Source organism: Cetorhinus maximus, chromosome 6 (assembly GCF_964194155.1).
Source record: "Cetorhinus maximus chromosome 6, sCetMax3.hap1.1, whole genome shotgun sequence".
Classification (NCBI taxonomy): Eukaryota; Metazoa; Chordata; class Chondrichthyes; order Lamniformes; family Cetorhinidae; genus Cetorhinus; species Cetorhinus maximus.
Genome location: NC_135884.1, coordinates 48,038,009 through 48,058,593, shown reverse-complemented (window position 1 = coordinate 48,058,593; position 20,585 = coordinate 48,038,009). Strand labels below are relative to the sequence as shown.

At 44.8% G+C, this 20,585-nt stretch overlaps 1 protein-coding gene across 1 annotated transcript in view; it reads left to right on the top strand.

Moving 5' to 3' along the window:
- The first annotated feature begins 4,139 nt into the window (after nucleotides 1–4,139).
- The window catches only part of LOC144681321 (myoD family inhibitor-like), a 108,310-nt gene continuing 91,864 nt past the window's right edge, over nucleotides 4,140–20,585 (top strand). Inside the window, exons 1-2 of the mRNA XM_078542921.1 lie at nucleotides 4,140–4,221; nucleotides 4,863–4,950. Of these exons, the coding sequence (XP_078399047.1) occupies nucleotides 4,863–4,950 (88 nt within the window). The 5' untranslated portion in view covers nucleotides 4,140–4,221. The remainder of the gene's footprint in view (nucleotides 4,222–4,862; nucleotides 4,951–20,585) is intronic.

Genomic DNA, 20,585 nt, shown 5'->3' with positions numbered 1-20,585 from the left:
ACTCTTCTTCAGAAATCTTGGGCATGTTGGACTCGAAACGCTGACCGGGATTTTCAATGCCCGCCAGTGTGGAACATGTTCAGTGACGTGAGCGGACAATATGACGCGATCGGTTTTATGACAGCGTGAAAGCAGTTTGCGATTGTCCGCTCAGCCCGCCAATAGCGGGCTGCATTTCCTGCCATTGGACGTCGGGAACCTCACTGTAATACATCAGGATATCATTATTAGGCCAGTCCACCGGAATCATCCCCCTGCCTGCTGGATCATCCATCCACGTCAACGGGAAAGCATGCCAACGTGTTTCACAACAGCATATAAAAGGCATGCACTTGGCAGGCTGCACTTTGAGGGGAATTTGGAGATAAGTGCACAGTAATGTTGTGCAGCACTCGCCAGGGTCACCTGTTGGACTTCAAGGTTCAGGTGTGTTGAGGGAGGTGGTGCAAGGGCAGCCCTGCCATTGAGGCAACTTGTGGGGGGGCAAGGGCTGCCTTGCGTTGAGGAAAATTGTGAGGGGGGCAAGGGCAGCCCTGCCATTGAGGTGACGTGGAGGGGGGGGCGGGAAGGGCTGCCTCACGGTTGAATATAGCATGCAACCATTCGGGGTGGGGAGTAGGGTGTGCGAGGGAAGCGGCCACACATTAGGGACACCTTATATAAAGTGACGATTCCTCTGCAACTGAGACAGTTCAAGCGCAGCCATTGATGTGATTGGGGTTGGGCTTCTAGCTTATCTGCCCACTCAAGCAATGCAGAGGCATCAAAGTGCGACCAAGTGCTCCAGAGCTTTTCACCACAAACCCCCAACCCACTGCCCCCCTTCTGGCACAGTCTGCAATCATGAGTGTTTTAGTGGACTGCAGAATAGTTGGATGACTGCACATGTTATACAATCTATTTGCTAAAGCTGGCCATGAGCAACTCGCTGGTGGAGGCACTCACAGCCCCTTACAAAGTCATCATCCCGGTTTGGACCAGTTTCCCCCATGGTTCAAGCTAACAGAGCAGCCTTGCAGTGCAGGTTAGGAGAATGCCTGTGCCTGAGCTGAGAGCACAGCATGCAGTCCAGTGGGCAAAGCTGCCGCCAATCGGTCAGGTGGAGTGGGGCGGAGGTGAGTGGGGTTTCGGGCAGCCATGCAGCGCACTAATCTCTGGCCATCCAAGTAGTGGCCAGTACTCTCTGGGAAGCCTTCAGACTTAAACAAGAGAGGTTCTTAGTACATCCATGCGAACCCACATGTATCTGTCTTTCATCCTGCAGGAGGAGTACATCAGGAGCATGGAACTGGTGAATTAGTTGTATGCCTGATGACCTACCGAGAGCGAAGATGACATAAGAGAGAGGACTGAGGCTCCTGGCTGCGCAGAGGGAGGTGCAGAACCCTCTGGAAAAAGGGGTGGCTGGGATGGCTGGGGCTCGCGCACATGCCGCCAAAGAGCCACAGCGAGCTGTCACTGGTCTGCGCCTGGCTAGGGTCTACAGACGCTGTTTTTCATTCCTGCAGATGCTTGAGAACTAGTGTCGCCGAAGACGGCGCATGTCTAGGGAACTGCAGGATTTGTCGCCATGGGGACCTGGAAGGCATCCATTGATAAAGGCCGTGAAAGTGACTGCGCCACTCAATTTCTATACCTGTGGCTCCTTTCAGGGCTCCACAGGTGACCTCTGTGTGATCTCACAAGCCGTCACCCACCATGAGGTCACGGATGCCATCTTTGCAAGAGCACACAACTTTGTGCATTTCGCCCAGGACCACAACAGTCAGGGTGCAAGGGTGACTGGATTTGCCCAGACCTCAAGTTTCCACAGGTGCAGGGTGCGATCAACTGCACTCAAATGGAACTCATGCCTCCATCGCAACACGTGGTCAACTACATCAGCCACAAGGGATTCCATTCACTGAATGTGTAGCTGGTGTGCAACCACCAGAAACACATTCTGCAGCTGTGCGCACGGTTTCCAGGGAGTGTGCTCGACGCCTACATCCTCAGTCGGTCGCAGATCCCTGAAGTCCCCCAGGGTTCACAGAAGCTGCAGGGTTGGCTCCTCAGGGACAAGGGTTGTAAGGATAGGCCCAGCAATTACAGACCAGTCAATTTAACTTCAGTGGTTGGCAAGATTCTAGAAACAATTATTTGGGATAGAATTAGTAGTCACATGGAAAAATATGGGTTGCTAAGGGACAGTCAGCATGGATTTCTAAAGGGGAAATCATGTTTAACTAACTTGCTGGAGTTTTTTGAAGAGGTAACAAGTCGATGAGGTTAATGCTATTAATGTGCTGTACATGAACTTTGAAAAGGCATTTGATATAGTGCCCCACAACCGACTTGTGAGAAAAGATATTGCTCATGAAATAAAAGGACAACGTGGATACAAAATTGGCTGAAAAATGGGAAGCAGAGAGTAATGGTCAATGGATATTTTTCGGGCTGGAGGAAGGTTTATGGTGGAGTTCCCCAGGGGTCAGTACTGAGACCCTTGCTTTTCCTGATATATATTAATGATCTAGATCTTGGTGTGCAGGGGACAATTTCAAAGTTTGCAGATGATACAAAGCTTGGGAGTGTTGTGAACTGCAAGGAGGATGGTGTGGAGCTTCAAGAGGACAAACACAAGTTGGTGGAGTGGGCAGGTAGGTGGCAGATGAAGTTCAATGCGGAGAAGTGTGAAGTGATGCATTTTGGTAGGAAGAACATGAACAGACAATATAAAGTAAGGGGTGGAATTTTGAAGGGGGTGCAGGAGCAGCAAGGCTTGGGTGTTATATGTGCATAGATCATTGAAGGTGGCAGGACATGTGGAGAGAGCAGTTCATAAAACATATAGTATCCTGGGCTTTATTAATAGGGGCATAGAGTACAAGAGCAGGGAGGTTATGCTGAATTTATATAAGACATTCGTTAGACCTCAGCTGGGGTATTGTGTACAGTTCTGGGCACCACACTATAGGAAGGATGTGAACACATTGCAGAGAGTGCAGAAGAGGTTAACAAGAATGGTTCCAGGGATGAGAAACTTCAGCTACGAGGATAGATTGGAGAGGTTGGGACTGTTCTCCTTGGAGAGAAGAAGGCTAAGAGGAGATTTGATAGAAGTTTTCAAAATCATGAGGGGGCTGCACAGAGCAGATAGGGAGAAGCTGTTCCGACTTGTAAAAGGATCAAAAACAAGAGGGCACAGATTTAAGTCATTTGCAAAAGGAGCAAATGTGACATGAGAAAAAAACTTTTTCACACAATGAGTGGTTTGGGTCTGGAATGCACTGCCTGGAAGTGTGGTGGAGGCAGGTTCAATCGAGGCATTCGAGGGCATTGGATGATTATTTGAATCGAAACAAGGTATAGGGGTATGGGGAAAAGGCAGGGCAATGGCACTAGGTCAAACTGCTCATTTGGAGAGCCGGTTCAGACACGATGGGCCAAATGGCCTCCTTCTCCATTAAGATTCTGTGATTCTGTGAACTTTGTTTCTCGTTCCACAGATGCTGCCGGACCTACTAAGTTTTTCCAGCATTTTCTGCTTTTATTTTGGACTAACCTTCATCTACATATTCAGCCCAATACCAGACCTCTTTCATCCATGTCTCCCCACCCCCTCCCCCTTTCTTTCTCCACATGTGCTATTGTGGTTGCTACTCCTTCCTCACTTTCTCTCCCTTACCCCTCCCTTCTCACTCCTCCTTTATCTCCCTTCATTATCCCTCCCTTCTCTCTTCTCCTCCCCTCTCTCCTTTCCTCCCTTCATTCACCTTCTCTCTCCATACCCCTCTTCCTCCCCATTCCTCCTTCTCTCACCCTCTTTCTCTTTCCCATCATCTCTCTCCATTCCTCTGCTCTCCTTTCCCCTCCACTCCCTCCCCACCCTTCCCTCTTACCACCCCTTCTTCCTCACTGTCCTCTTTTCACACTGCCTTCCTTCCCCTCCTTACTCTTCTGCCCCCTCTCATCCCTTTTCCTCATCTTCTCCCTTCCTTCCCCTCCCACCTCTCCTTTCCCTTTCCCTCACTTCCTCAACTTCTTGTTCCTTCTCTTCTCCCCCTCTCGCTGTTCTCCTCCCTTTCCCTCCCCCCTCTCTTCTTCCCTCCCTCCTGTGCTGTTAGCTCTCCGCATACTCTTGAGTTCGCAGCCGCGGAGTTGTCGGCGGAACAGGGCGGCTGGAGAGGAGGATTCCCGCACTCTGACCACCGCTGACAGGACTGCCGAGGGCTCGGCCAGGTAGGAGCGGGGCAGCCGGGGATGCTGTTGCCTCCGGTACAATGGGCCCTGGACTCATTTACCGTGGATGTCTTCTGTTAATTTTGCAAATGGGAGTTTCTGGTGGAGAAATAATGGTTTGAAATATCCTGTTAGTTGCTGACTTTTTGGAACGATTCTTTGATATCTGAACTATGTGAAGGGTGAGATAAACATCCCAGTGGGAAAACAGTACAATATTTGCTTTTTTTGTTGACAGTGGGTGACAGCTCCCATTAATGTTCTGTATCTCTTGGGGTTGAGTTTATGTATCTTTATATAGGGAGATGTAAATGACGGTTTTGACAGTGAATTGAGAGATATCCAGTATTTCGATGCTATCTATTGTAAACATGAAGATAGCATTTTCCACAAGTATGTTTAAGAATAACTCCAACATTCAACTTATAAAGTTAACATATAGCTTCCAATCTACAATTGGAGCATAGATCTGCTCTTAACTCACTTTTAATATTTTGCACTAAAGAGCAAGGTTTTGGAATAGAAATAAAGTTATGGAATTCTGGAAATATTTATGCTAATGATCTTTTAGTTCTGTTTAATAAAGAGAAGCTATCTTGGCACTTAACACTCAATGAAGCTTAATGCTGCTGCTTTTGTAGATGTCTGAATCTGCGATGGATGGGGAGGGATCAAACCTCCCAAACAACCATGACAGTTACAAAGAGAATTGCTCCTTGCTCAGTAATGGTAAGTTTTCATATTGCCCCAGGTCACACAAGTGCTGCTGAATTGTGCATGAGGGAATAAATGTCTGAAATTAGTCCATGCTATTTATGTATTTTAAATTTTAAAAGGCAAGAAAAGAATGTGGGAGCAAGCGTGCAATTTGATCCAGTTGAGTAAACAAGTTGGGGATATCAGGAATTGACATTTTATAAAAGCAAAATACTGTGGATGCTGGGAATCTGAAAGAAAAGCAGAAAATACTGGTAAAACTCAGCAGGTCTGGCAGCATCTGTGGATATTTCATATCAGTTTTCTTTTAACTATTAATAGATATTGGAACAGCAAAATTTATTCTGTCAGCAAGATTTGAAATCAGTGAACAAAACTATTTGGTTATTTGCCTTTTAGTATTTTATACTTCTAAAAAAGTTAATGTTTGGTGAATTCACAAAGAAAGCAAAAAAGGAAAGTGTATGGTCATTTTTTCAGACTAGCAAATGTCACTATACCATTGACAAGCTGGAGGTTACAGTATATGTTACAGTTTATTTTACATCTGTTTTATCAGTAAATCCTATAAATCTTATAGAAATAATGGTTTGAAATGTCCTGTTAGTTGCTGACTTTTTGGAATGCTTCTTTGATATCTGAACTATGTGAAGGGTGAGATAAACATCCCAGTGGGAAAACAGTACAATATTTGCTTTTTTTGTTGACAGACAGTGGGTGACAGCTCCCATTAATGTTCTGTATCTCTTGGGGTTGAGTTTATGTATCTTTAGATAGGGAGATGTAAATGACGGTTTTGACAGTGAATTGAGAGATATCCAGTATTTCAATGCTGTCTATTGTAAACATGAAGATAGTATTTTCCACAAGTATGTTTAACTTGTGGAAAAATTAACAGACAGGAGGAGGTTTAATTTAATCAGCCCTGATTTCTCCTCTTGCTACCCAGCTGTAAACAGGAAGGTGTTTTGATTTTGATTTCCCCCTTTATAAGCGGTGGCATATTTACCAACCCCTCCGTTTTGGCGTGATCCAATTTTTATTATTAACCCCACAGCAAACTTGAGATAGTGTAAACTCAGAAGGTTAGTTTATTCACACACACTCAAAACACAGGAGGGGGTGTCATTATGTAGTCCCCAGTACATTCATACAATAAAAGAGCGATAGAGAAAGAAAGATTTACAGAGCAAAGAGACCAGCGAATAAAGAATTATTGTTTCATATGAGTCCAAAGTCCAGAATCAAAGTTTAATGGTGTATTCTTTCACAGAAGTCAGCAGGTTGAAGACTGATGCTGGATAATTCACTTTTCCAGTAGAGAAGACTTCACAATAGGATAGGCAGGTAGAGATGAATTTGTCTTGTAGGCGCTGGTACAGAGGTTCCAGTGGAAATAGTGTAGATGGGTGTCAGTTATGCAAACATAGACAGAACCCTTCTTCTGAACTGCTGCTTGCTAGATGGAAAATGGCAGGCTGAATGGCAGTACAACAAGACAGTACAACTGGGTCTCCCAGCTGAGGGAAGGGGGCGGGGTGGTGGTAAGGTGACTCCCACCTCTCAACTTTGGCTTTGGCAAAGGACACATATTCTTTTGTTTGGATTCTTGAGATTGTTAATGTTTCAGCCATTAAGAATTTCAAAGGAGGTTGTCCTAGCAGATTGGTAATCTCTGTTGGCCAGGCCTGGTTTATGAAATGTAGATAGCCTTTGTATAATTCCCTTTGAAATTGATCTTTGTAGCCACAGGGGTAGTTAGCGTCTCTTCAAAGATAACGAGTTGTCACCTTCTCAGATATTGTCAGAAACATCCTTTTGTTCAGGGTCACAGGCAGACACAGCTCCAGCCTTTTTAAAGTCTTTGTCCAGTTTTTTTTTAATTTTAAGAAGTAACTCAGTTGATATATATATATTTCATAAAAATATAACGTGAGGACTTAGCTCCGTGACATTTAATATCTTACATTTATAGAATACACATAATGATGGCCGGGAGTTTGACCTTGTCAGGCGGGCACAGTGGGCGGGCTCGGGAGCAGTCGTGAAGCCAACTGCTGCCCGCGATCGGGCCTCGACATTGATTTCACGCTGGCTGGACAATTAACGGCCAGCTAGCATGAAACACACACTGCAGCGCTCAGCTCTGCCGGGGTGGGAGCGGGAGGAGGGCGAGCGCGAACTCATGTGGCTCTGCCACATGTTACGAGTGAATTTATAAATTTTTATTTAATTTTTAATTGCTGTTGGAAACGTGGATGAGGTTTCCAACAGCAATTAAAAATTAAATTTAAAAATTTAAAATTCACTCATAACATGTCACGAGTGACAGAGTCACATGAGCGGGGGCATGTTTTTAACATTGCTAACGTTTTTATTTTTCGCGTTATAATCTTCAGCTCCCTGAGACAGCTCTGTGCCTCAGGGAGATTTGATTGTGCACAGGCACACGCCTGCGTGAACTTCCACGCTCGCCCTCCTCCCACCCCCACCCCGGCAGAGCTGAGCACCGCAGTGTGTGTTTCATGCTAGCTGGCCGTTAATTGGCCAGTCAGCTAGAAATCAATGTTGGGGCCCGATCGCGGGCGGCAGTTGCCTTCACGACTGCTCCCGAGCCCACCCGCCCGTCAAGGTAAAACTCCCGGCCATCATTATGTATATTCTATACATGTAAGATATTAAATGTCACGGAGCTAAGACCTCACATATTTTTATGAAATATTTATATATCAACTGGGTTACCTCTTAAAATTTTTGAAAACTGGACAAAGACTTTAAAAAGGCTGGAGCTATGTCTGCCTGTGACCCTGAACAAAAGGACGTTTCTGACAATATCTGAGAAGGTGACAACTCGTTATCTTTGAAGAGACGCTAACCACCCCTGTGGCTGCAGAGAACAAATTCAAAGGGGATTATACAAAGGCTATCTACATTTCCTAAATGAGGCCTGGCCAACAGAGATTAAAAAACCCAAAGGTCACTTGGCATTTTTGCCTGCCCGCCAACTGTAAGGTTGGACGGGCAGTGAAAAATTTCATTCAATTAGAACTTTAATGGCTTTAACAGGCCTGTTAATTGTAGGTGGGCGCATTGCCGACTCCCGTGTGTGCCCTCTGACCGAAATATCGCGTGAGTGCGCAATAACATCGGGACACCCGCTCGACGTCATTGCGCATCATTTTACGCTTGAGCGGGTCAGGCGCACGCCCGCCCACTTAGTGCAAATTTCTGCCCCATGTGTGTAGGTGTGACCTGTATATCAGACAGAAAGCAAAGACAAGAACAGTAAAGACAAGACACTTCAGAGTGGTATGTTGCCTAATAACATACCTTCTAAAATAGCATAATGGTAGTAATTTGCTTTGTAAACATTGCCATGTACAAGTTAAGGGGAAATTCAGCCATCCACAAAGTGGGCTACACAATTACAGAACTGATCTTTGCAACCACTGGAGTTACATTTATTTTCTTTCTAGAAAAATATACATTTTGCTGCAATAAGAAAATGTAAGCCTGAAAAAAAACTTATAGTAAATTCAGTCCAATCTCTTTGATGTGAATACAATTGATTTTGGTAGTTATGAAGTTTATTTTAACTATAACTAATTGTGCATCTCATCAATTTGAATTATTATTAAAGCCAGCAGCTTGCAGTTTTCTTACACAAGTGGAAAAATGCACAGACCACAGTCTCCAAAGCATTGGCTAACATCCCAGAATCTAACAATAAAAGCAGAATTTGGTTTATTCAGCTATCATAAATCAGTCGCCCTGCTCATCATTTCTGCAATTTATTGCCTTTTGTATGTGTAATTGTAATTTCTGATATATCATTTGACTTTTCAAATGAGCATAATGCATAGTATGCAGAAAAGGTAAGAGCACAGGGAAATTACTTAATGGTATATTGCATAACCATGAGAAAATTTGGATTTAGATATTAAAGGTTAAATTTTTCCCCACTATTACATTTATCACATTAACTGTGTGTTAATATAGAGCTGTGTACTATTAATTCTGTATGACACATCATACTGATTTTGTCAGTTCTAGGCCCGACCCGCTCGAGTGTGAAGTGATGCGCGGTGACGTCGGGCGAGTGTCCCGATGTTATCGCGCACTCGCGTGATATTTCAGTCGGAGTGGGAGTCGGCAGCACGCCCGGCAACAATTAACCAGCCGATTAAGACCATTAAAGTTTTAATTGAATGAAATTTCCAGGCACTATTATCTTAACAAGGGAGCAGGGAATTATTCATCATACGCACAAAGTCAATCATGGCCCTGTGTACAATGCTGTGGCCAGCATGGTGTGAAAGGATTTTTATTCCATGAGCATCCAATGAGTATCTAACAACTAATCCAAACAAATGCAACTTTCCTGGGAGTTCAAAGGAAAAGAAGGTTGGAGGCTTGGCTACTTGGAGAACTTAAGAACCCATTGCAGCTATGACCCATAACAAATTTGGTCCATCGATATGCAGCAGCAGAACACAACTAAACAAGGCTTTTATGAGGGCAAGGATTCTCATTGAGAATATGAATAAGGTCCGAAGAACAATTCAGATATTTTGAACTAGTCCAGTGGGCATTGCAATATTGCATCAAAAGCTTGCAATGAAATAGTTACTTAATATGGGATGATTGGAGGCCTTGGGCAAGGAAGGCAGTGGGATGTGAGGGTGCTGCTCTCTTTTGGTGGTGTAGAAACCAGTGAACTCCTTGCTTCTGCCATAAGATGCACTGAAGAATGAGGAGGGAGGCCAAGTTGTGGTCTTTGGAGAAGAAAAGGCGGGTAGGTGAGTGAAGTAAGTAGGTAAGGTGGGTAAATCAGTGAGTGGGTGAGATGGTAGGTGGGTAAGTTGGCAGATGGGTGAGGTGGTAGGTGGGTGAGGTGGTGATTGGGTGAGATGGTGGGTTGGTGAGGTGGCAGGTGGGTGAGGGGGAAGGTGGGTGAGGGAATAGGTGGGTGAGGTGGCACATGGGTGAGGTGGTACGTAGGTGAGGCAGGACATTGGAGAGGGGCTATGTGGGTACGGTGGTAGGTGGGTAAGGTGGTGGATGAGGGGGAAAGTGGGTGAGGTGGTATGTGGGTAGGGTGGTAGGCGGATAGGGTGGTAGATGGATAGGGCGGCAGGTGGGTGAGGCGGTAGGTGGGTGAGATGAAAAGTAGGTAAGTGGGTAGGTGGGTCACGGATAGTTCAGGTGGTAGTTGAGTGGTGGGGGTAGTCAGGTCTGGTTGAGGTGGGTAGTCAGGTGGTCGGGGGGTAGCGTGGTCAGGAGGGGTAGTTGGATTGGGTCGGGGGTGTTTGGGGCTTAAAGGGGTAGTCAGGTGTCAGGGGTGTAGTGTGGTCGGGAGGGGTATTTGGGCCTGGTTGGGGGAGTAGTCAGGTGGTGGGGGGGAGAAGGGGGTTTAGTCATGTGGTCAGGGGGTAGCTGGAGGCTCAGGGGCGTAGTTGGGTCGGGTTGGGTCGAGGATAGTTGGGAGGGTGCAGGGGTGAAGTCAGATGGCCGGGAGGAATAGTTGGGGTGTTGTCGGTGTGAGTGATTGGGGGAGGGGGGCTCCATTGTGTAGTTATCCAGATATTAGACTAGATTTTTATCTGTCTAACATTTCCTGGTAAACGTCGAGGAATTGCCTGAAGTCTCCAATTGTAACTCAGTGCCAGAGACATTCATGGAGAGTCCCGGGGAGCAGGGAAATTGCTCATTGGAAGTTGAAACTTCTTGGGCAATTCCCATGGATTTCAGCACATCAGGACTTCCACGGGATCCTGGTGCACATCTTGGGTCGTATGTCTGGGCTCTGACGATCTGGAGCCCGGACAATCTGGGCCAATATTGTTTATAGGTGGACCCTGAAGAGATCCAAATCCACAGCTATTGTGGCATGGCTAGTAACCAGGCAAGATCTCTGCTCAGAGGTACCTAGTCCTGTGTAGTCAACAAAGCATGTGTTGGTTTGAAACAACATCAACAACAAAATCTTTCACTAAATGTTACAATGAACAGTCACTGGTAAGTTAGTTCAAATTATGGGGTACATTAATATTCTGATGTAGAGCTGCAAATGATGGCACCTCATATTGGAGATTTGGATAGTGAGATTAGTGTGTCTGAAGCTATGTATCGTCAGATGGTGTAATTTGGAATGAGTATTGATCGCAGATCATTGAAGCACTCCTACCTTTGATCACAGGTCATTGAAGCACTCATAGCTGGCTTGTGGAAACGTTCATGCATATTTGGAAGTGATCACTAGGCATTAAGTGCGACCATTAGGCATCAGGAGACCCAGGAGGATATCAGTGCAGCTTCCTAGATGTTATGATGGGAAAAATAAACAAATCTTACCACTTATTTTTGAAATTTTCCCCAAGAACTTCCTTTACCTGTTCCATTTCAGCTGACATTTTACCCCCCACTTCTGATCATTCTCTGGTGCCTCTGCTGTGCCGAAACCACCATGGTCACCAATCTGGGGAAAAAAACCAAGAGTCGCTTCGTTGGGGGTGGGGGAATTGGCAGGGTAAAGGAACAAATCAACAATGTAAGTAACAAAGTGAATGTGGCACCATTGAAAAGTAACAGAGCAGTGGAATTAAATTTAAAGGTATATAATGAAATAAGAAAGCTAGCAACTCACCAAGGCTCCTCGACAGCACCTTTCAAACCTGCAACGTCTTCCACAAAGGCAGCAGATGCATGGGAACACCAGCACCTGCAAGCTCCTCTCCAAGCCATTCATCATCCTGACTCGCCATTCCTTCACTGTCGCTGAGTCAAAATCCTGGAACTCCCTAACAGTCACCATCTACCTGGCCACTGTCCTTGATTACCTGGTCACTGAGATCCAGGGGCTGGCGGGCAATGTGGCCCAGGACAACAAGAAGATCCGCATCAGCCTCCGCCACCTGCAGCTCACCATCATCAATGACAAGGAGCTCAACAAGCCCTCGAGAAAAGTCACCATAGCCCAGGGTGGGGTCCTCCCCTATATCCAGGCCTTGTTACTGCCCAAGAAAACTAGGCATCCCAGCAAGGTTTATGCCTGAAGGGGTAAGATCAGAAAAATCTAAAACATATTGTGGATAAAAACATTTTAAAGAGAAAAATATACTGCCCAGTGCATGGAAAAAGCTGCAGTCTTGTGGTGCACCCCTTGCCCCACCTTCAGTTCTTCCAGAACCCACTTCCCCTTCCATAAGTTGGCAACACCCAGCACCCAGCTCTCTTGGTCTGGACCCTTCACCTCCTCCTCAGGCCTGCCGGTATCTACATGGGACTGTGTGCCAGCTCCCACCCCAGTCTTGGGGCCTATCCCCAATACCCCCTCAAACCTCAGGCTTACATGCCCCACCCTCAACCTCGGCCCTCCCCACCCCTCTTAAAGCCTCTTCCCTTACCAGGCTCTCCCCACTCCCTTCCAGTCTTGCTGTCCCCTCTCCCCACCCTCTCTGTCCCATCCCCCTCTCAGTTCCTGCATGTCTATCTTTCCGTGTATCTCTATCTCCCTGTGTCCCTCTGTCTCTCTCTCTCCCCTGTATCCCTGTGTTTGTGTCTCTCTCTCTCCCTGTATCTCTGTCTCTGTGTGTGTGTGTCTCTCTCTCTCTCCCTGTCCCTGTCTCTCTATGTCCCTTTCTCTCCTCTCTCTCTCCCTGTCCCTGTCTCTCTGTGTCCATATCACTCTCTCTGTCCCTGTCTCTCTCACTCCCACTCTCTCTCTCTTTCTCCTGCCTCTCTGTATCCATGTCACTCTCTCTCTCTCTCCCCTCTGTCCCTTTCTCTCTCTCTCTCTCTCTCTCTCTCTCTCTGTCCCTTTCTCTCTCTGTCCCTGTCTCTCTGTGTCCATGTCACTCTCTCTTTCTCTCTCTCTCTCTCTGCCTGCCTCTTTCTGTTCCTGTCCATCTCTCTCGCTCTCTCTCTCTCTCTCTGGCCCTGTCTCTTTTTGTCCCTGTCTCTCTCTCTCTGTGTGTCCCTGTCTCTCTTGTCCCTGTCTCTCTGTCTCTCTGTGTCCCTGTGTCTCTGTGTCCATGTCATCTAACCACAGAGATGGGGAAACTATTGGAAGCAATTTTCTGAGGGACAGAATTAATCTACACTTGGAGTGGCAGGGATTAATCAAGGACAGTCAGCATGGTTTGGTTAAGGGGAGGTCATGTCTGACCAATTTGATTGAATTTTTCGAAAAGGTGACCAGGTGTGTAGATGAGGGCAATGCATTTGACGTAGTCTATTTGGACTTCAGCAAGACTTTTGATAAGGTCCCGCATGAGAGACTGATAACAAAGGTAAGAGCCCATGGGATCCAAGGTAATTTGGCAAATTGGATCCAGAATTGGCTGAGTGGCAGGAAGCAGAGGGTGATGGCCGAAGGGTGTTTTTGTGACTGGATGCCAGTGTCCAGTGGGGTTCCACAGGGATCGGTATTAGGTCCCTTGCTGTTCGTGGTATATATAAACGATTTAGACTTGAATGTAGGAGGGTTGATCAGTAAGTTCGCAGATGACACGAAAATTGGTGGGTGGTAAATAGTGAGGAGGTTAGCCTTAGATTACAGGAGGGTATAGATGGGCTGGTCAGATGGGCTGATCAGTGGCAAATGGAATTTTAATCCGGATAAGTGTGAGGTGATGCACTTGGGCAGGACAAACAAGGCACGAGAATACGCAATGAATGGTAGGACCCTGGAAAGTACCAAGGATCAGAGGGACCTTGGTGTGCATGTCCACTGGTCCCTTAAGGTAGCGGGACAGGTAGATAAGGTGGTTAAGAAGGCATATGGGATACTTGCCTTTATTAGCGGAGGCATAGAATATAAGAGCAGGGAGGTTATTCTGGAACTGTATAAAATGCTGGTTAGGCCACAGCTGGAGTTTTGCGTGCAGTTCTGGAATCCGCATTATAGGAAGGATGTGATTGCACTAGAGAGAGTGCAGAGGCGATTTACCAGAATATTTCCTGGGCTGGAGAGTTTTAGTTATGAAGAGAGATTGGACAGACTGGGGTTATTTTCCCTGGAGCAGAGGAGATTGAGGGGATACATGAATGAGTTGTATAAAATTATGAGGGGCATAGATAGGGTAGACAGGAAGGAACTTTTCCCCTTGGTGGAGGGATCAATAACCAGGGGGCATAGATTTAAGGTAAGGGGCAGGAGGTTTAGAGGGGATGTGAGGAAGAATTTTTTCACCCAGAGGGTGGTGAGAATCTGGAACTCACTGTCTGAAAGGATGGTAGAGGCGGAAACCCTCAACATTTAAGAAGTATTTGGATGTGCACTTGCGATGACATGGCTTTCAAGGCAATGGGCCTAATGCTGGAAAATGGGATTAGAATAGTTAGGTACTTGTTTGACCAGCACAGACTCGATGGGCCGAAGGGCTTTTTTCTGTGCTGTAGACCTCTATGACTCTATGACTCTCTCTCTTTATCCTTGTACTGTCTCTCTCTGTCCCTGTCCCTCTCTCTCTCTCTCTCTCTCGTGTCTCCCTCCCTCTCTCTCTCTGTCTCTCTCTTTATCCCTCCCAGAACAGTAAGGAAACTCACCTTGATTGTGGCCCGTGTTGAGCAGACCTCTGTTATCACTTCCTGTTGAGCCTGACATTGCTTCCAGTTCTGGCCAGTCCTCGACCAGGAAGTGGGTAGGGGTAGAGGATAGGAAGGCGTGGGAGAGTAGGGGATCAGAGTGGGTGGGGGGTAGGGGATAGGAAGGGATACGGGTAAGGGACAGGAATGGATCAGGGTAGGGGGTAAGAGGATGTGGGGGATGGGGTAGGGGATAGGAGGGGATGGGGATGGGGTAGGGGATAGGAGGGGATGGGGAGGATGAGGGAGTGGGATGTAGAGGGGTAGAGAGGTGGGGGTAGGTGATGTGTGGGGGTGGTTGGTAGGTGGCAGGGGGATAGGGGATTAGGAGTTGGGAATAGGGCTGGGGGTAGGAGGGTTGGGGGGTGGGAGGGAGGTGGGACGGTGGGGGTAGGAAGGAGTAGGGGTGGTGAGTTGGAGGAGGTGAGGGGGTAGGGGCTAGGACAGGGAGTGAGGATAGGAGGGGGTAGGAGTGTATGGTTAAGGAGGTAGGGACTGGTGGGATAGGGGGTGGGGTTGGTTGGGCCTAGGAAAGTTGTGTGGGGTAGGTGGGTAGGTGGTTATGTGTAGATGGGGTGCCCCACTAGTCTTGAGACTAGCCTATATCTAGCCTATGTGTCTGAAAAAGGCTTCTTAAAATTTCCATTGATTCCAAACACATGAAGTACTTTATCTTAAACTCAGAGCTGTCCCTATGTGTGAAAAGTGGGTAAAAAGTTTTAGCCCTTTTCTGCCTGTTAACCAGTTGTAACCATTTATTCAATTCTAACGTATAAGGTCCGAATTATTTACAAATTCTACCTAATATCTATGTTCCGCCTAACTATATCTCTATATTCTGGGTTCCACAAAATTGGGAGGCGGACGTGTTCACTACCGGGCTAGCCCATACTAATAGAAATATAGAAAATACAAGCAGGAGTAGGTCATTCAGCCCTTCGAGCCTGCTTCACCATTCAGTATGATCATGGCTGATCCTCTATCTCAATGTCATACTCCCGCTCTCTCCCCATACCCCTTGACACCTTTGGAGTCTAGAAATCTATCTTTTTGTTTCTGAAATATATTCATTGACTTGGCCTCCACAGCCTTCTGTGGTAGAGAATTCCACATGTTCACCACCCTCTGAGTGAAGAAATTTTTCATCATCTCAGTGCTAAATGGCCTGCCCCGTATTCTCAGACTGTGACCTCTTGTTCCAGAATCCTCAGCAAGAGGAAACATCATCCCTGCATTCAGTCTGTCAGCCCTGTCAGAATTTTATATATTTCATCGAGATCCCTCTCATTCTTCTAAACTCCAGTGAATATAGGCTGGTATGTGTACTTAACCACACTGCAGGAACAAATCCCCTCTCTTCTAAACTCCAGTGAATAATTGCTGGTACATGCACTTAACCATACTGCAGGGAAAAATTTCCAAGTACAGTTCTGCAGGGGCTTCATTAATTTCCAATAATAATTTCTATCTGTGAATGCTTAAACAGGCCAGTTTACCTGCTGTGAGCACACTTGAAGCTAGACGAGATCTGATTTGGCATCATTCCATGTCAGTTCAACACCAATGATGTCAGCTGAATGGTTGCTGTTCACAATCGATGTGGTTTCAATGTTTGCAGGCAAACAAATCTTCACAACTGATATGGTTTCAGGTCAGTTCCATTACTTGATCACTTTCAGATGTCAAATGATGACTTAAAAATCACTTCCAAATGCAAAGTGTCGCACCCATGTGCATGTTGTGTGCAGAATTCTGTCAAAGTTTTCAGCATGATTCTTGTTGTTATCATCTATTTCCACTTCTGTAACAGCGTCGACTTGTCCCTCATCTCAACTCAATCTGCTTCTGAAACCTTCATTCATCACCTTCGTTAGTTCTAGACTTGATTATTGCAATGCATTCCTTGTTATTCTCCCATGTTCTCCCATCCATAAATTTCAGGTTATCCAAAACTCTGCTGACAGTGCCTTACCTCACAGTATGTCCCTTTCCGCTAACATTCCTGTGCTTGCTGACCTACACTGGCTCCCAGTCAAGCAACATATTAACTTTAAAATTTTCATCCTTGATTTCAAATTCTGCCGTGGCCTTGCCCATTGCTACCTGTGTAATCTCCTCCAGCCCTTTGCTATCTATGCTCTTCTAATTCTAGCTTCTTGTGCATCCTCAATTTTAATCGCTCAACCATTGGTGGCCAGGTTGCCAAGGGTCCAAGTTCAGGAATACTCTCCCTACACCGCTCCGCCTCTCTACCTCGTTTTCCTCCTTTAAGATGCTTCATGAAACCTATCTCTTTGACCAAGCTTTTGGTCATCTGACCCAATATCTCCTTATGTGGCTCAGTGTCATACTTTATTTTATAGTGCTTCTGTGACGCTCCGTGCAATGTTTCATTAAGTCGCTGTTGTTGTCATTTGTATAGAATGCTTTAATTAGAATTTCCTGATTGCAAGGAAAAAAAACTCCTTTTGGCACAGGATCCTTAAATATTTCCTTGCAAATGATCCTGGAATGCAACGTGTTGTAAGTAATAAAGCAAGAGAGCAGTCATGTATAGCACTATTCGGAAATGTATTATAATGTATGTTTTAAATGGTCTGGTTCAGATTCTTGCCTTTTTGATATCTAAAAATATGCAGTATTGCAAGCAATCCATTGGCTCACTCAAAGCATTTTTGAAAGGAATGTATACATTTCACAATTCTAGCCAGCAGCTTCTGCAGTAAGTGGATTAAGTAGCATTAAAACAAGAAGAGGTAGGAAGTACTCTGCACTCTACAGTAATGTTGGTAGAAAGGCAATGATGGCTACTGTAGCTGTTAGATGTTCATAACTGCTAACTTCTAGTTCTACGTTACTCTTTATTGTCAATAATCTCCAAATGAAAATTCCAGGCAGGGAAATGATGATGTAGTAATCAGGGACGTTAGTGAATGGTGAAACTTAAATTTACCAACAATTGTAGCATTATTGATGCAGAAAAGGAATCACAAATTGGTAAAAATATTGAGTTTCAAACGGTTCTTTTTTTTGAGATTCTCGTAGCTGGTTATTGTGATTAATTATTTTTTTCTGTACCCTTTAACAATATAACCTGGCATTATTTGTGAAAGATTCCAGTCATCTTGGGAAAATAATTACTGTTAACTATTTTAACTATAGTGAATCAACACAAGTTTGAGAATACGTACTTGGTAGTTCACTACAAATAAAGAACAGAGAAGTCTGATTTACTGATTTCGATTTACAATCTTCATTACAATGTAGAAAAATATTTTATGTTTAAGTAATAGAATACTGGAACATTTTATTTTATTGTACAAAAGTGCATATTGGCAGACAAATATGCTATGCCACAAGGCAGTCTAGCATGGTTTGCATATGAATTACACCATGTTGATTTTATGTAATTAAATCTAAGTTGTCCCTTTAAATCATGTGCAGAATTGAGGTCAGAAACTTCCTTGTAGGCTAAGGAGAAAAGGGAAGGTATCTTGGCTCATTTGTCTACCTTTTATCATCGTAGAATTATAAAATTGTAGAATGGTCACAATGAAGAACAAGGCCATTTGGCCCGTCATGTCCATGCCAGCCTTTTGCAAGAGCAACTCACCTAGTCTCACTGCTCTGCTTTTTCCCTGGAGCCCTTACAAATTCTTTCTCTGCAGATACTTATAAAACTCCATTTTGTAAGGCAGGATTCCAGATCCTAACCACTCACTGTGTTAAAAAGTATTTCCTCAAGCTGCTGTTGCTTCTTTTGCCAGTCATTTTTAATTGCTATCCTCTGGTTCTTGATTCAGCAATGCCTCCTTCCTCACTGGACTGGAAACATACTGATGTAGTAAATTCTCCTGGCCACACTTTTGAAACTCTTCCTCCTCTCTCCCCTTCGAACTATTACTACCCAAGTCTATATGAAGATAATTAAAGATCCTATTATAACAATTTTGTCTGGCTGAACAATAGTATTGGCATTGTCCTACCAACAGTTTTACTGCCTTTCCACTTTGTAAGGGAATGGTGAATGCTGCAGGTATAAAGAGCGGAATAATATTAACAACTATGAGATAAAAAAAGCAATGCAAGGAAAGTAACATAAAATTGTTACTGGGACATTAAATCAAATCAAACAGTTATTGATGACAATTTAGTATAATCTATGTTACATTAGAAATCTTCTGTACGGCATGCATCAACTCTCCAAAAAAACCTTTACTTCCTGGTGTTTCAAATAGTTTCATGTCAGTATCCAAAGGTCAACATTAATAGGTGGTTATTCACTGTTTTCCTTTGTCAAGAATGACCTATCACAACCCATTTTGAGTCCTCTGTACACCGAGTGGTGCTTTGTGCATCTTGCTGCTGCTTACCATGTCTCCATGCCTGATGCAGCATCTGCCATGCAGGGGCATATAAGCTTGCGACTTTTTCAATTCTGATGCGTTTCTATTTCTATGTTTAAATTTTCTTACAGTTTCTAGCCGACTGTAATTTTTACATCCTTTGGCCCTACCCCAGTCATGTAAATTTTCCCTCTAACCTCTTCTGCCAGACCCACAATTCCGAACCTGCTGTAATTTTAATGACTAGCATGGGGCTGTTGGCCTAGCATTGCTCCAATAATTTTCGTCTGACCTTTGGTACTAGCATTGTACTCTGATCCTATCATGAACCTATTCTGCAACTTCTTGGCCTGACACCCCCATTCCCCACTACCACCTTCTCCCTCCCCCCACCAAAGCCCCAGTCCTCAACCATGCTTTGAAATTTCTCATCCTAACCAAATTTTACTCTGCAACTGCATCAAGGCCTTGGCCCAGACTCCTATATACAATAAAAAGGTATTCGTCAATTGACATTGCATTTTTGGTAAGGAAAGAGAGAACAGTCCTTGCTTTGATAAACTGGGATATAAAAATGATATTATGCTAAACCCCATAAATCATTGGTTATGCCCCAGCTGGAGTATTGTGTCCAACTCTGGGCTCCACACTTAGGGATGGATGTTAAGGCCTTAGAGAGCATACAGAGAAGGTTTACTTGATTTATCTAAGGATGTGGAGCTTCAGTTCTTCAAAGGGACTAAATAAACTGGGGTTATTTTCTTCAGAACGGAGAAGGTTAAGAGGAGAATTAATTGATAAGTTCAAAATAATGAAGAGTTTTGATGGAGTAAGAAGAAACTGTTTTGAGTAGCAGAAAGTTCAGTAGCTAGAAGATTCAGATTTAAGAATTGAAAAATGGTTGGCTTTTGAATGCCCTATGAAGCAACTCAGTCAAATCTAGGGTTAGTTAATAAATACCAGTCTTGCCAGAGACATCCATATTGTAAGAATTGTTATGATCTCCATTGAGACCGATAACTTTTAAAAAGAGATTCAAACTTCTAGTTATTAGCTGGAGTAACAATTGCACAACACAAGTGCCAGGCAATGACCATCTCCAAAAAGAGAGATTCTAACCATCTCCCCTTGACATTCAATGGCATTACCGTTGCTGAATCCCCCACTATCAACATCCTAGGGGTTACCATTCACCAGAAACTGAATTGGACCAGCCATATAAATACTGTGGCTATAAGAACAGGTCAGAGGCTAGGAATCCTGTAGCAAGTAACTTACCTCCTAACTTTCCAAAATCTACAAGATACAAGTCAGGAGTGTGATGGAATACTCTCCACTTGCCTGGATGAGTGCAGCTCTAAGAACACTCAAGAAGCTCAACACTGTCCAGGACAAATCAACCTGTTGGATTGGTACTCCATCCATCACCTCCAACATTCATTCACTCCCTCCTCCACCAATGCACAGTAGCAGCAGTGTGTACCATCTACAAGATGCAGTGCAACAACTCACCAAGGCACCTTTGACAGCACCTCCCAAGCCTGTGACCTCTACCACCATGCAAATGCATAGGAACACGACCACCTGGAAGTTCCCTGCCAGGCCACACACCATTCTGACTTGGAACTATATCATCATTCCTTCACTGTTGCTGGGTCAAAATCCTGGAACTCCCTTCCTAATAGTATTGTGGGTGTACCTACGCCACATGGA